Genomic DNA, 12,755 nt, shown 5'->3' with positions numbered 1-12,755 from the left:
TCGATCTCCTGACCTCGTGATCCGCCCGTCTCGGCCTCCCAAAGTGCTGGGATTACAGGCTTGAGCCACCGCGCCCGGCCTCCTTTTGTTATTTTTCAAAGCATGAATTGCTGATGCCTTTGCAGAAGGTTTGACAAAACCCTATTTGGGAGTCCCTGTTACAGCATCAGATTTGAGGTAGATATCAGAATTGCCCATGTATTTGCTGAATTTTATTCCTTCACTCAAATACTGATTTTTGAGCACCTGTTTTGTATCAGGCACTCTTGTGGCCTCTGTAGAAACAATGGTGAGCTGAACAGACAAAACTGCCTCTCTGGATATTCCAGTAGAATTAGGTGAATAATAAATTGCACATTCGAATGTGAAAAGTGCTATGGGGGAAAAACAGGAGTAAGAGGGAATAGAAGTGTAGAGTGAGGAGGAGGGTGGTTACAATTTAAAACAAGATGGTTAGGGTCGGCATCATTGGAAAGATGACATTTGAACATAGATTTGAAGGAGATAGAGGTATAAGCCATATAAATATCCAGGGGATGAGTGTTCTATGTAGAGTACAAAGGCTCTTGATAATTGGTAATACAAAAACAAGTAGGACGAATGAAGAAAGCAATTTCAAAATAAGGGTATCTTTAAAAAAATGTTTTTACCACTCAGGTATATACCTAAGAGAAATGAATATGTATGTTCACACAAAAACTCGTATATGCTTGTTCATAGTTGTTTTATTCGTAATAGCCAAAAGGTAGAAACAACACCTGTGTCAGTCAATTGATGAATGCATAAAATAGGTATATCCATACACCAGAATATTATTTGGTGGTATGGACTAGCATAGGTAAACCCACGGTGACGAAGTAGATTAGTGGCTGCTAGGTGCTGAGGTTGAGGTATAATGGGGGGTGACTGCTAACAGTTTCTTATTGGGGTGATGAAAGTGTTCCAGAAAATAGTGGTGATGGTTGCAGAACTCTACATGTACTAAAAATCACCAAATTGTACACTTTTAATAAAAGTGAATTTATGGTGTGTGAATTATGTCTCAAGCCATTATAAAAATGTTTTTGCCTGAAAAGTTTTTTCTAATCATGTAAAAAATACTTGCTGACTTAGTATTCACAGTATAAAAAGGTATAGAGCAAGCTTAAATAAATAATTCCAACTATTCAGTTTGTATTATTAGCACTTTCATGTATTTTCCACAATTTTTGTTTGTTTGTTTAGAGACAGAGTCTTGCTTTTTCACCCAGTCTGGAGTGCAGTGGTGCAATCTCGGCTCACTGCAATCTCTACCTCCCGGGTTCCAGTGATTCCCCTGCCTCAGCCTCCCGGGTAGCTGGGATTACAGGCATCTGTCACCACGCCTGGCTGTCTTTCTGTATTTTTCATAGAGATGGGGTTTCACCATGTTGGCCAGGTTGGTCTTGAACTTCTAACCTCAGGTGATCCACCTGCCTCGGCCTCCCAAAATGCTGGGATTACAGGCATGAGCCACCACTCCCGGTCTCTACAATATTTTTTATAGTGCGTTTTGAACTAGCAAGGCAAGGGAGAGATAGCTAAGTCAGAAAAGAAATAACCATATTTAACTTTTATTCACAATGAAGTAAGTGATACAATATTTTCAAAATCTATCAGTCTTTCTTTAGTAGCCAGTTCTAACAATTTATCCTGTAAAATTAGCTAAGTTTACCTTTTTTAAGAGAAATAAATGGATTGTGGATTTTATATGCTGGGTTACAGTCAAAGAATATCGTACATAATGTGGTCTCTTTGCATGTGACTGTTAGGAGGCTGATTCCACTGGTGAGTCATCACGCAGATTGAATAGTCTTGATCTGTTCTATATCCTGTTCAACCAGAGGAGTCCGTTAATCAAACCGCCGTAGAAGTTTCTAAACACTTATTCTCAATTTCTGTACTTGATGTGGCTTGGAAACCATTTGCAGCTATGCTTTGAGTAGCACTGTTCTGAAATATTCATAAAATGGAATACCATATAGCCTTAAAAATCATTTTCTTATAGAATATTTACATGGGGAAAGGTTAACATTCTTTGAAAACAAGTTAAGCAGTACAAATGGCAATCTTGTTTAAAAAAAGGATTTTTCTAAATATAAAAAGGAAGGCTAAAATTATATCTTCAGATGCAAGAACAAATGATTTGCTTTCTGAACATTTTAGATTTCTTACTATGGACATATATCACTTTTATAATGAGAAAATTGTTTTATTTTTAGAGACAGAATCTCACTCTATCACTCAGGCTGGAGTACAGTGACAAAATCATAGCTTGGTGTAGCCTCTTACTCCTGGGTTCAAGTGATCCTCCCACCTCAGCCTCAGATAATACCACACTATTCAATCATGCTATTCAGCCCTTCTCTTCTGAAAAGTAGCTAGGAGTGTAGGCACATGCTACCATGCCCTGTTAACTTATTTTTTGAGAGATAAGGCCTCACTATGTTGTCTAGGCTGGTGTCAAACTCCTGGTCTCAAGCGATCCTCCCACCTCAGCCTCAGAATAGCTGGGGTTACAGGCATGAGCCACTGTGCCCACGAGAAACTTATTTTTAAATTGTCTTATTTATAGTAGGTACCCTTTGAAGTGGTAGTGTCAGCAAAATGGCCAGCACTTAGTAGCTCACCAAAAACCTTTTGGAATTGGTTTGACACTTGGAAAATGTGTTTAGGTGTCCATTGTGTGCCGTGGCATTATTTGGCAATGTCGGACTTAAAGCTTTATTTGTTTGACATTTTAAAAATTCTATATACTGGGGATGTTGATAGGGGTCGTTTCTGGTCCTCAAACGCAGTCCAGTGTGGGAGAGAGTTGGACAGTCACAATGTGGTGCTAAAGGTTACGATAAAGAGTTGCATACACCAGTCCTTGTCTTTAAAAACCTTATGGTCTTGGCCGGACACGGTGGCTCACGCTTGTAATCCCAGCACTTTGGGAGGCCGAGGCGGGCGGTTCACGATGTCAGGAGATCGAGACCATCCTGGTTACAGTTAAACCCCGTCCCTACTGAAAATACAAAAAATCAGTGGGGCGTGGGGGCGGCCGCCTGTAGTCCCAGCTACTCGGGAGGCCAAGGTGGGAGAATGGCGTGAACCCAGGAGGCGGAGCTTGCAGTGAGCCGAGATCGCGCCACTGCGCTCCAGCCTGGGCAACAGAGCGAGACTGGGTCTCAAAAATAAACAAACGAAACCTAATGGTCTTGTAAAGGATATACGGCAGGCTGTGAAAGTGACAGATCATACTACCTTTCTGATGGGAATCTTGGGAAGGTTAAAGATATATAACATGTATTAAGTGCCCTCATATTTTTATCTTCCAGGTTTGAGCACAAAATGAACATAATTAGGGAAAATAAGGATCTGGCATGTTTCTACACAACAAAACATTCATGGAGGGGGAAGTAAGTATTCCTGTTGGTTTTATTTTTCTGTGCTTCTATAAAACTTCTTAAACATTGCTCTGTTTCATAATCTTGATTAATACTGCATAACTCAATAGGCTATGAAAAACTTGCGATTTTAAATGTAAACGCTACATTCTTTTTCTCTTTTGACATTTCCAGTTTTCAGTATCTTTCTTGGGAAGGAGTTTGGTAAGAATTAAAAGTGACAGTTAAAAGGAAAATAAACCAGTTATCCACCCTCTTGTATGCTATCAATTAATGATGAGGTTATGTAGTAGTAGCTGGGTGTTAACCCTACATTTTTGTTACCCAGAGACTAGCCTGTCTGTAACCAACATTTTCATATCCGTTTGACTGTCAGAGAAAATAGGCCATTCTGGTGAAGTCTAACCATTTTTTAGGCCTTTAATGAAATTTAAAAATTGGATTTAATCTTTTTTCTTTGGGAGGGAGCGATGGCATTTTTTAGTAGCTCCCTAGTCAGACCAAAATGTAAGTGCTTCTGTTTCCTGTCTGCAAGATGGATGGTAATTCCTACTCTTCAGATTTTTGTAAGGATTAAATGAAGTGATATAGCATGTATGAAAGTTTTAAAACTATGCCTTAAATATATTGAATATTCAGTGAATGGCATCTGTTGACCATTACAAAAGTTTAGTCTCTGGTCCTTTTGATCAGTAATGAGTAAAATGAATGTGTCACACTTTTACAAATCATTGACCACATTATTCTGAATCGTGCCACAAGGTAAAATGTGACACATGCACAAAGCCAGTATGTGTTCTCTCAAGTTTTCATTTTTTAGTTACTGGATTGGTAACTTCTTAGGATGAGCTCTCTAGTATTTCTGGTTTGCATTAGCAAACTGCCTATAATTTTGGAAGATTTGAGTATTTGATTTTGTTGTCTAATAGGTCAATTGTTAAATTAGAATAATTGTTACCCTTGTAGAATACTTGTCTCTAATTTTTTTTTTCCCCTAGTTAGTTTCAATGAGTGAAGTCAGGGAGAAAAGTGGCATATCCAGGGTAGTATGAGTCATTTTAGTTCTTTGAATCAACCTTAGAAAAGTATATCTTTAAATGATCCTTTTTTTTTCCTCAAGTGGTAGATTACTTTGGTCATCATAATACAACTTCTGCTTTTAATATGGTTATAACATACTGATACATTCTAAAGAACAAACTTACTGCAATGCTTTTTGCTGTGTGAGCTTGTAAGTAACTGTGATTATCAAAATTTTTGGTAATGTTAGAGTTGTGACTAAGACTTAACAATCCTCTTATTTCCTCCTTGTAACAATTCAGAGTCCAGCTGTTTGTATGCTCTTAGCAAATTCTTTTAGCCCTGAGACTTTGTTTTGTTTTTATAACAGCTTTAAGGCATAATTTCTATACCGTAAAATTCACCCTTTTAAAGTATACAATTCAGTGAATTTTAGTGTATTCATAGAGTTGTAAACCATCATCACTGTTTTGAGAACACTTTCATCACCTCACCTTCCCTGCAAAAAACTTCCTCTAAAGACTGCGTTAGAAATCAGCAGTTAACTCCCTTTTTCCCCTTCTTTTGGCAGGCGTTAATCTACTTCCTGTCTCTGGATTTGTCTGTTTGGAACATTTTTTATAAATAGAATGATATAAAATGCTATATTTTTGACTTCTTCCATTAAGCATAATGTTTTCAAGGTCATCTATATTATAGCATGTCAGTACTTCATTTCATTAATGTCATATAATCTGTTGTATGGATATACTATGTTTATTCATTCATCAACTGATGGACATTTGTGGTGTTCTTACTTTTTTACTATTATGAATAATGCCACTGTGAATGTTTTCATATTTCCAGTTGTTCAGTTGTTCTGTGTTTATACCTAAGAGTGGAATTGGTGGATTATGTGGTAACTCTGTTTAACTTTTTGATGAACAGCCAAACTGTTTTCCAAAGTAGCTGCAGCATTTTACATTTCCACCTTCAATGTGTGAGTCCCAAATGCTCCACATCCTTTTCAACACTTACTGTCTTTTTTATTTTAGCCATCCTAGTGCAAGTATGAAGTAGCGTCTCATTGTAGTTTTGATTTCATTTCCCTAGTGACTCATGATGCTGAGTGTCTTTTCTTGTATTTGTAGTTCATTTGTGTATCTTCTTTGATGAAATATCTATTGAAATCATTTATTCACTTTAATTTTTAAAAAAATTTTTTATTTTACTTTTTTTTTTTTTTTTGAGATAGTCTCACTCTGTTGCCCAGGCTAGAGTGCTGATTTCGGCTCACTACAACCTCCACCTCATGGGTCCAAGTAATTCTCCTGCCTCTGTCTCCCGAGTAGCTGGAATTACAGGCACATGCCACCACGCCTGGCTAACTTTTGTATTTTTAGTAGAGACAGGGTTTCACCATGTTGGCCAGGCTGGTCTTGAACTCCTGACCTCAAGTAATCCACCTGCCTCAGCCTCCCAAAGTGCTGGGATTACAGGTGTGAGCCACTGCACGTGGCCAAGTCATTTATTCACTTTTAAATTAGGTTGTCTTATTCCTGAATTGTGAGAGTTCTTTATATATTCTGAATAAAAGTTCCTTGTATATGATTTGCAAATATTTTCTCCAATTCTTCAGGTTTTTTTACTTTCTTGATGGTATTGTTTGGAGCACAAAGCTTTTAATTTTGATGAAATCAATTTATCAATTGTTTTCTTTTGCCATTTGTGCTTTTGGTAATCTAAAAAGCCATTACCTAATTCAAGCTAACGAAGATTTACTTCTTTTTTTCTTCTAAGAGCTGTATAACTTTAATTGCGTTAATTTTTGTATTTGGTGTGAAGTAGGGTTCTAAATTCATTCCTTTGCATGTGAATATCCAGTTGTGCCAGCATCATTTGTTGAAAAAACTGTTCTTTCCACTTGCATTGTTTGAATGCCCTTGTCAAAAATCAATTTGCTGTGACTGTGAGAATTAATTCCTGGACTCATAATTCTGTTCCGTTGATCCTATATGCCTAACCTTATGCCCGTACCATATTGTCTTCATTACTATAGCTTTGTGCTGTTTTGAAACTTAGAAATATGAGTCTCTGAATTTTTTTTTATTTTTCAGTATTATTTTGGGTATTCCTGGTCTCTTGCATTTGCAAATGAATTTTAGAGTCAGTTGTTATTTTTTTTAAAAAGACAGCTGCCCAGCCTGACCAACATGATGAAATCCTATCTACCAAAAATTACAAAAATTAGCTGGGCATGGTGGCACACACCTTTAGTCCTAGCTACTTGGGAAGCTGAGGTGGGAGAATTGCTTGTACCCTGGAGGTGGAGACTGCGGTGAACAGAGATCATGCCATTGTACTCCAGCCTGGGTGATAGAGTGAGACCCTGTCTCAAAAAAAAAAAAAAGACAGCTGACAGTTTGGTAGCCATTACATTGAATCTGTAGATCCATTAGTGGAGTGTTGCCATCTTAACAGCATTGTCTTCTGATTCATGAACATATAGGTGTTTTCATTTATTTACATCTTTTAAAATTTCTTTCAACAGTGTTCTGTTGATTTCAGTGTATACACCTTGAATCTTAACTTCTCCCTGAAAGAGTTTACATTTTCCAGATGGTGATAGTTATCATTTCATTGGGTTATATACATTATTAAATGGCACTGAGACTTTTTATTATACTTACCTATTTTATACGGCCAATTCTAATCTAGGTTTAAAGTACTCCTCAGCAGTGTTAATGTAAAAAATAAATGGCCAACATTAAAAATTTTCTGTTGTTTCAGAATAGTTAATTGAACCTTGTGCCTAGAAACATGTCTATGTACAACAAATTTTTTATGTGATTTTTGGGATTTAGGGCCTGAGTTTTTAGAGCCTCCATGCCTATTTCTGTGTTGCTAACCTAGACCCAGCATTTCAGAAAGATGTTATTGATTGTGGAAGTAAAGATGCATAAATATTTTTTCTTCTCTTCATATGACAAAAGTAAAGATAACCTCTCCAGGTAGTCCCCTTGAAGATATTTGTGTGACCCATTTCTGTTACCTTTGTAGTAGTTTTCATTATACCTCAGTTGATAGCTGCTGAATGCCTTTATTTAGGGTCTGTTCATCGTTGGTGTGGATGCCTTAGCTGGCAAATTAGCTTCTTCTACACTTTTCATTTTTCCAACTTGTATAGACATCACATAATTATGTTTATTCTGGGAGGAGCAAGAAAAGGAGAGTAGATTCAGGGAGGAAAAGGCACTTTTATGAAGAAGAAAAATTTCTTTTTTGACCTAAGTAAGCCATTTCAGAGAGGAAGGAAGGTTCAGATGTTTCAGTTAAAGCAGAAGTGCAGATTCACTATGGAAAACTTCAGAGCGATATTCAAGGTACAGGTTCTTAATTTTTTCTGGATAAAAATTTGTAAGTAAAATCTACCTGTAGATCACCTTAATATTGCATACATTAATTGTAGCAAATGCTCTGAATTTAGAGTGCCATTTTTGTATCTAAACAGGATTTTCACCTCAATGCATTAGGATGTGTAATGATCAAGTCTATGAAATTTAATAACAAGCTCACTACATTCATAGTCTCTGTAATAACTGGATACAGGAAATTGAGAGAAGTCCTGAGGGAAAGGGAAGCTGGTGAATTTCTAATACCTTTCTTATATGTAGGAATGGAGTTCTATAAGAGAAAAGATACCTTTTTCTTTTGCTGCCTGGCATTTACACACTCCACCAATCCTCATAACCTCCAGGAATCCTGAGGGTTTTTTGTTGTTGTTGTTGTTGCTCTTGACCCTGCCAGTCTTTAAACTTCATATGAGCTGTCATTAATTCTTTTGTGTTTTCTTTGTCTAATATTTTGTGACTATTATCAGGCAACCTGGGACTTGAACATCTTTCACCTAGAATTGCAAATTGGATCATGTCTCCTTTATCGGAATCTTATGTTTTACACACAATGTTGTGTTCAAAGCTAGCTCCATCTGAGCTGGAAAAGATGGACATTGCATCATGGATTTTAAGGCCTTAAAATACTACATTTCATGGGTTGCCCTTTTATTTGTTCTGAAAGCTTTTTCAGAACAATTTTGCAGAGTATGTCCTATCCATTTCTTCTTTTCCTTTTCTGAGGAGTACGACTTTTTATCTGAATGAGCCCTCCTCGGTGAAACTGATGTTTCAAGTGAAGTTTTCACCATAGAGTATCCTGGCAATACAACCAGATGAACGATCAGTTTGCCCATTAATTTTGTTCTTTGTTTTGAATATGAATACACTAAAGCAGTCATGGACCAGGCGCAGTGGCTCATGACTGTAATCCCAGCACTTTGGGAGGTCAAGGCTGGAGGATCACTTGAGGTCAAGGGTTCAAAATCAGCCTGACCAACGTTGTGAAATCCCATCTCTACTAAAAACACAAAAATTATCTGGTGTGGTGGCACATGCGTGTAGTCCCAGCTACTCAGGAGGCTGAGGTGGGAGAATCACTTGAACCCAGGAGGCAGAGGTTGCAGTGAGCTGAGATTACGCAACTACACTCCATCCTGGGCAACAGAGCTAGATTCCATCTCAAAAAAAAAAAAAAAAAAGCAGTTATGGCTACTTTAAAACATAAATATACTAATTATAATTTGTTCGGTTATTCTACTGGAGTTTTGGGTTTCCCCACTCTGTTAGTCAACTAGTGAAAAAATAGCTATAGGAATAGCTTACATTTATTTATTGACTGTTATACTCATTAGCCAGGCACATAAGTGCCAAGTACTTTACATCGATTATTTCTTTTCTCGCATTATGAAGTAGACATACAGTCATGTACTATATAACATTTCAGTCAATGATGGACTGCATCTATGATGATCCCATATGTTTAGATACACAGATATTTACCATTGTGTTATAGCTGCTTACAGTGTTCAGTACAGGAACATGTACACTGGGAGCAATAAGCTATACCATGTAGCCTAGGAGTGTAGTAGGCTATGCCATCTAGGTTTGTGTAAGTACAAAACTAGTAAGTACAGATTTTTGAGAAGAACTCTGTGACAGTCACATAATGATGAAGTCACCTAATGACGCATTCTTAGAATCAATTCCCATAGTTAAGCAATGCATGACTGTATGTATTATCCACACCTTTCAGTCAGGGAAACCAAAGCTTAGAGAGGTTGAGGAAGTTACCAGAGAAAACACAGCTAATGAGTAGTCCAGGCAGTGTGGCTTGAGTTGGTGTGCTTAACCATTAAGCTGTAGTGCCTCCTTTACCAGTGCTGACCATTAATCTCCTAAGAAATGTTGTAGGTCAGTTATCCTTAATTTCATTATTAGATGGACTAACATTTTAGTTCAAGTTACTGAATTCTCAAGCTTTTAATGATAAAAGGAAAAATCCTGGGTTCCATGAGGATCCTAAAGGCTTCGAGAAATTGGTGGCCAAAACTTGTTTTAAAATGGCCAAGGGAACTAGGATATTCAGCCTAGGAAAAAGAATTCAAATGGAAGGTCTGACTGGCAGAAGAATTAGGTATGCTCTGTGTGCAGCTGAAAGACAGAACTTGGGCCAGCAGGTGAAATTTGTGGGGAAGTATATGTTGGCTTAGTTCTAGGGAACAGTTGTCAATATCTACAATACTGGGACATGAATAGAATTGCTTTCAGGGAAGGTTTGTTAGTTCGCTTGCATCAGCCAGTAGTGAACAATTATAACTAGCCAACCTTGCCTACGGTATTAGAAAGGTTTTTGCTGTGTGTTATGAGGTCTAGAGTGTGTAACATAAACGCTGTCTTCTAACTTTGAATAGCTCTCTTTGGCTTCTTTGAAGCCTGTTTGCGTAGATTCTCCACTGAAGATGATTGAGGATCTTGAACTTTAAAAGTAATACATGTATACAAGAATTTTTTGATGTCAAGAATTTGAGAACAACTATTTTATAGTAAACATAAACTTTCTCAGTTTACAAAAATGTTGAATTTTCTCTATTATAATACTGCATTACATGGATTTTCGGTGCAGAAGAGTATAATGGATGTTATGATGGTGACCAGTATTTTTGTAGTATCTCTGTTGGCACTATTTTACATACCTAATTGATAGAAGCTAGTTAAATATTTGAGTCAGAAATTAACTTTCAGACAACGACAAGAATCTTAGCTCTTATTACTTTGAAGTTTATTTCAGAAGTCTGAATTAGATAACTAATAAAATGTTGGGAGGAAACTAAATCTTTAAAGGACTCTTATTCACTGCCATATTATTGAACCCAGCACAGTGTCAGATACCCATTCAATCCATTATAGTACCTAATACAGTATCTGACCTTACACATTGTTTTTTTTTTATTTTGCCTAAAGAAAACATGTAAAAAAAAGTTATAAAATACCTTATGTAAAAAAAAAAAGCTATAAAATACCATATGTAAAAAAAAAAAGTTATAAAAAAATTGTTGGATTTTTTTTTTTTTCTTTTCCCCAAGATGGAGTCTACCATCTTGCCCAGACTGGTCTCAGGGCCCAAGCCATCCTCCTGCCTCAGCCTCTCAATGTGCTGAGATTACAGGCGTGAGCCACTGTACCTGGCCAAAAAAATTATTTAAAAGAGGAAAGCAGTATTCATAAGTACTAGAAAATTTAAGAATGCTTGTAACATTTTTATTTTCAGGAATTAAAATAGTTTAGAAGTTTTTTTTTGTTTTGTTTTGTTTTTGAGACAGAGTCTTGCTCTGTCACCCCGGCTGGAGTGCAGTGGCTGGATCTCAGCTCACTGCAAGCTCCGCCTCCCGGGTTCCCGCCATTCTCCTACCTCAACCTCCTGAGTAGCTGGGACTACAGCCGCCCGCCACCTCTCCCGGCTAGTTTGTTTGTTTTTTTTGTATATATTTTTTTTTTAGTAGAGACAGGGTTTCACCATGTTAGCCAGGATGGTCTCGATTTCCTGACCTCGTGATCCGCCCGTCTCGGCCTCCCAAAGTGCTGGTATTACAGGCTTGAGCCACCGTGCCCAGCCAATTTAGAAGTGTTTTAATATAAATTAATATAAACTTAATCTGTTAAAAAAATATAAGCATCACCTTATCAAATCCAAAGCTTGATTACATCCCCAGCTTTTGCCTCAGTGGTCTTCCTGTTCAGACGATCTTATCTCCACCAATACTATCATTAGCACATTTTTTTTTTCTTATTCTTTATCACCAGTTGCAGGGGGAGTAAAATGCCCCATAGATAAAGCAATTGCCTCAAACACTTGTATTTCTTTAAGCAGCATTTGTTTCCTGATTCTAAATAACATTACACCTAATGGTAACATAAATTATGTTTAATAACGTATTGTATTACAATAAGTCTGTGAATTGTGATAACTTAAGAAATACCTGCTGCTTGTAGGCATTTAATGGTGTAAGTTTAGTCCCTGAATAAAAAGAAAACAGGTGCAGTAGGTAAAGCCAATAATGAATATTAATTTTTCATTTGGGGGGCAAAGGTCTAATATTTTTTCACATTATGTATATGGTATGTGTCATAAATGTCTCATATTCTGTTGACTTCAGTCTTTTTAAATTTTATATGGCTGTATTTTTCTAATTTTTAGTATGATAATTTTTAAGAATTAGCCAATAAATTCATTGCAAACTCAGAACAGCAAATTAAATTGTCATTTATAAATGGCAGTATTTTTCTCAGCCAATAAAATGAATATTTTCGTCATAAAAATATGAACTTAGCCTTTTTCTGATGTTCTATGAATTTAAAAATTGGTGTAAAATTACTTGCTGTCTGACATCCTGCTTTAAAGGCAAGAGCAGGCTAATAGGTCATAGTGACATTTTTGGATAGATTGTTTTATTTAGCTATTAAGCATTTATTGAGTATATACTGTAGTCAATGCTGGGTACTATGGTAGGAGTCAGCCTCAAAGATGAAGACTTGTGCCTCCCTGAATCCATGGACTCTTTGTCTGTTCTTTGACTTGGGACACTGTTGACTTAGTAAAAGATAAAAATCTTCTATTTTTTATTTTTCTTGAGATGGAGTCTCACCCAGGCTGGAATGCAGTGGTATGATCTTGGCTCACTGCAGCCTCCACCTCCCCCGTTCAAGCAATTCTCCTGCCTCAGCCTCCTGAGTAGCTGGGATTACAGGCACCCACCATCACGCCTGGCTAATTTTTGTATTTTTAGAAGATAAAAATCTTCTATTTTTTATTTTTCTTGAGATGGAGTCTCACCCAGGCTGGAATGCAGTGGTATGATCTTGGCTCCCTGCAGCCTCCACCTCCCCCGTTCAAACAATTCTCCTGCCTCAGCCTTCCGAGTAGCTGGGATTACAGGCACGTGCCACCACGCCT

General features: G+C 37.1%; 1 protein-coding gene across 1 annotated transcript in view; it reads left to right on the top strand.

Annotated features, from left to right (window-relative positions):
* DNAJC13 (DnaJ (Hsp40) homolog, subfamily C, member 13) overlaps positions 1-12,755 on the top strand; it is a 131,842-nt gene that overhangs the window by 13,902 nt on the left and 105,185 nt on the right. The window contains exon 2 of the mRNA XM_011958215.1: positions 3,342-3,422. Coding sequence (XP_011813605.1) covers positions 3,355-3,422 — 68 coding nt within the window. The 5' untranslated portion in view covers positions 3,342-3,354. The remainder of the gene's footprint in view (positions 1-3,341; positions 3,423-12,755) is intronic.

The sequence above is a fragment of the Colobus angolensis genome, unplaced genomic scaffold (genome assembly GCF_000951035.1).
Source record: "Colobus angolensis palliatus isolate OR3802 unplaced genomic scaffold, Cang.pa_1.0 Scaffold46, whole genome shotgun sequence".
NCBI lineage: Eukaryota > Metazoa > Chordata > Mammalia > Primates > Cercopithecidae > Colobus > Colobus angolensis.
This window is presented reverse-complemented; position numbering and strand designations above follow the sequence as displayed.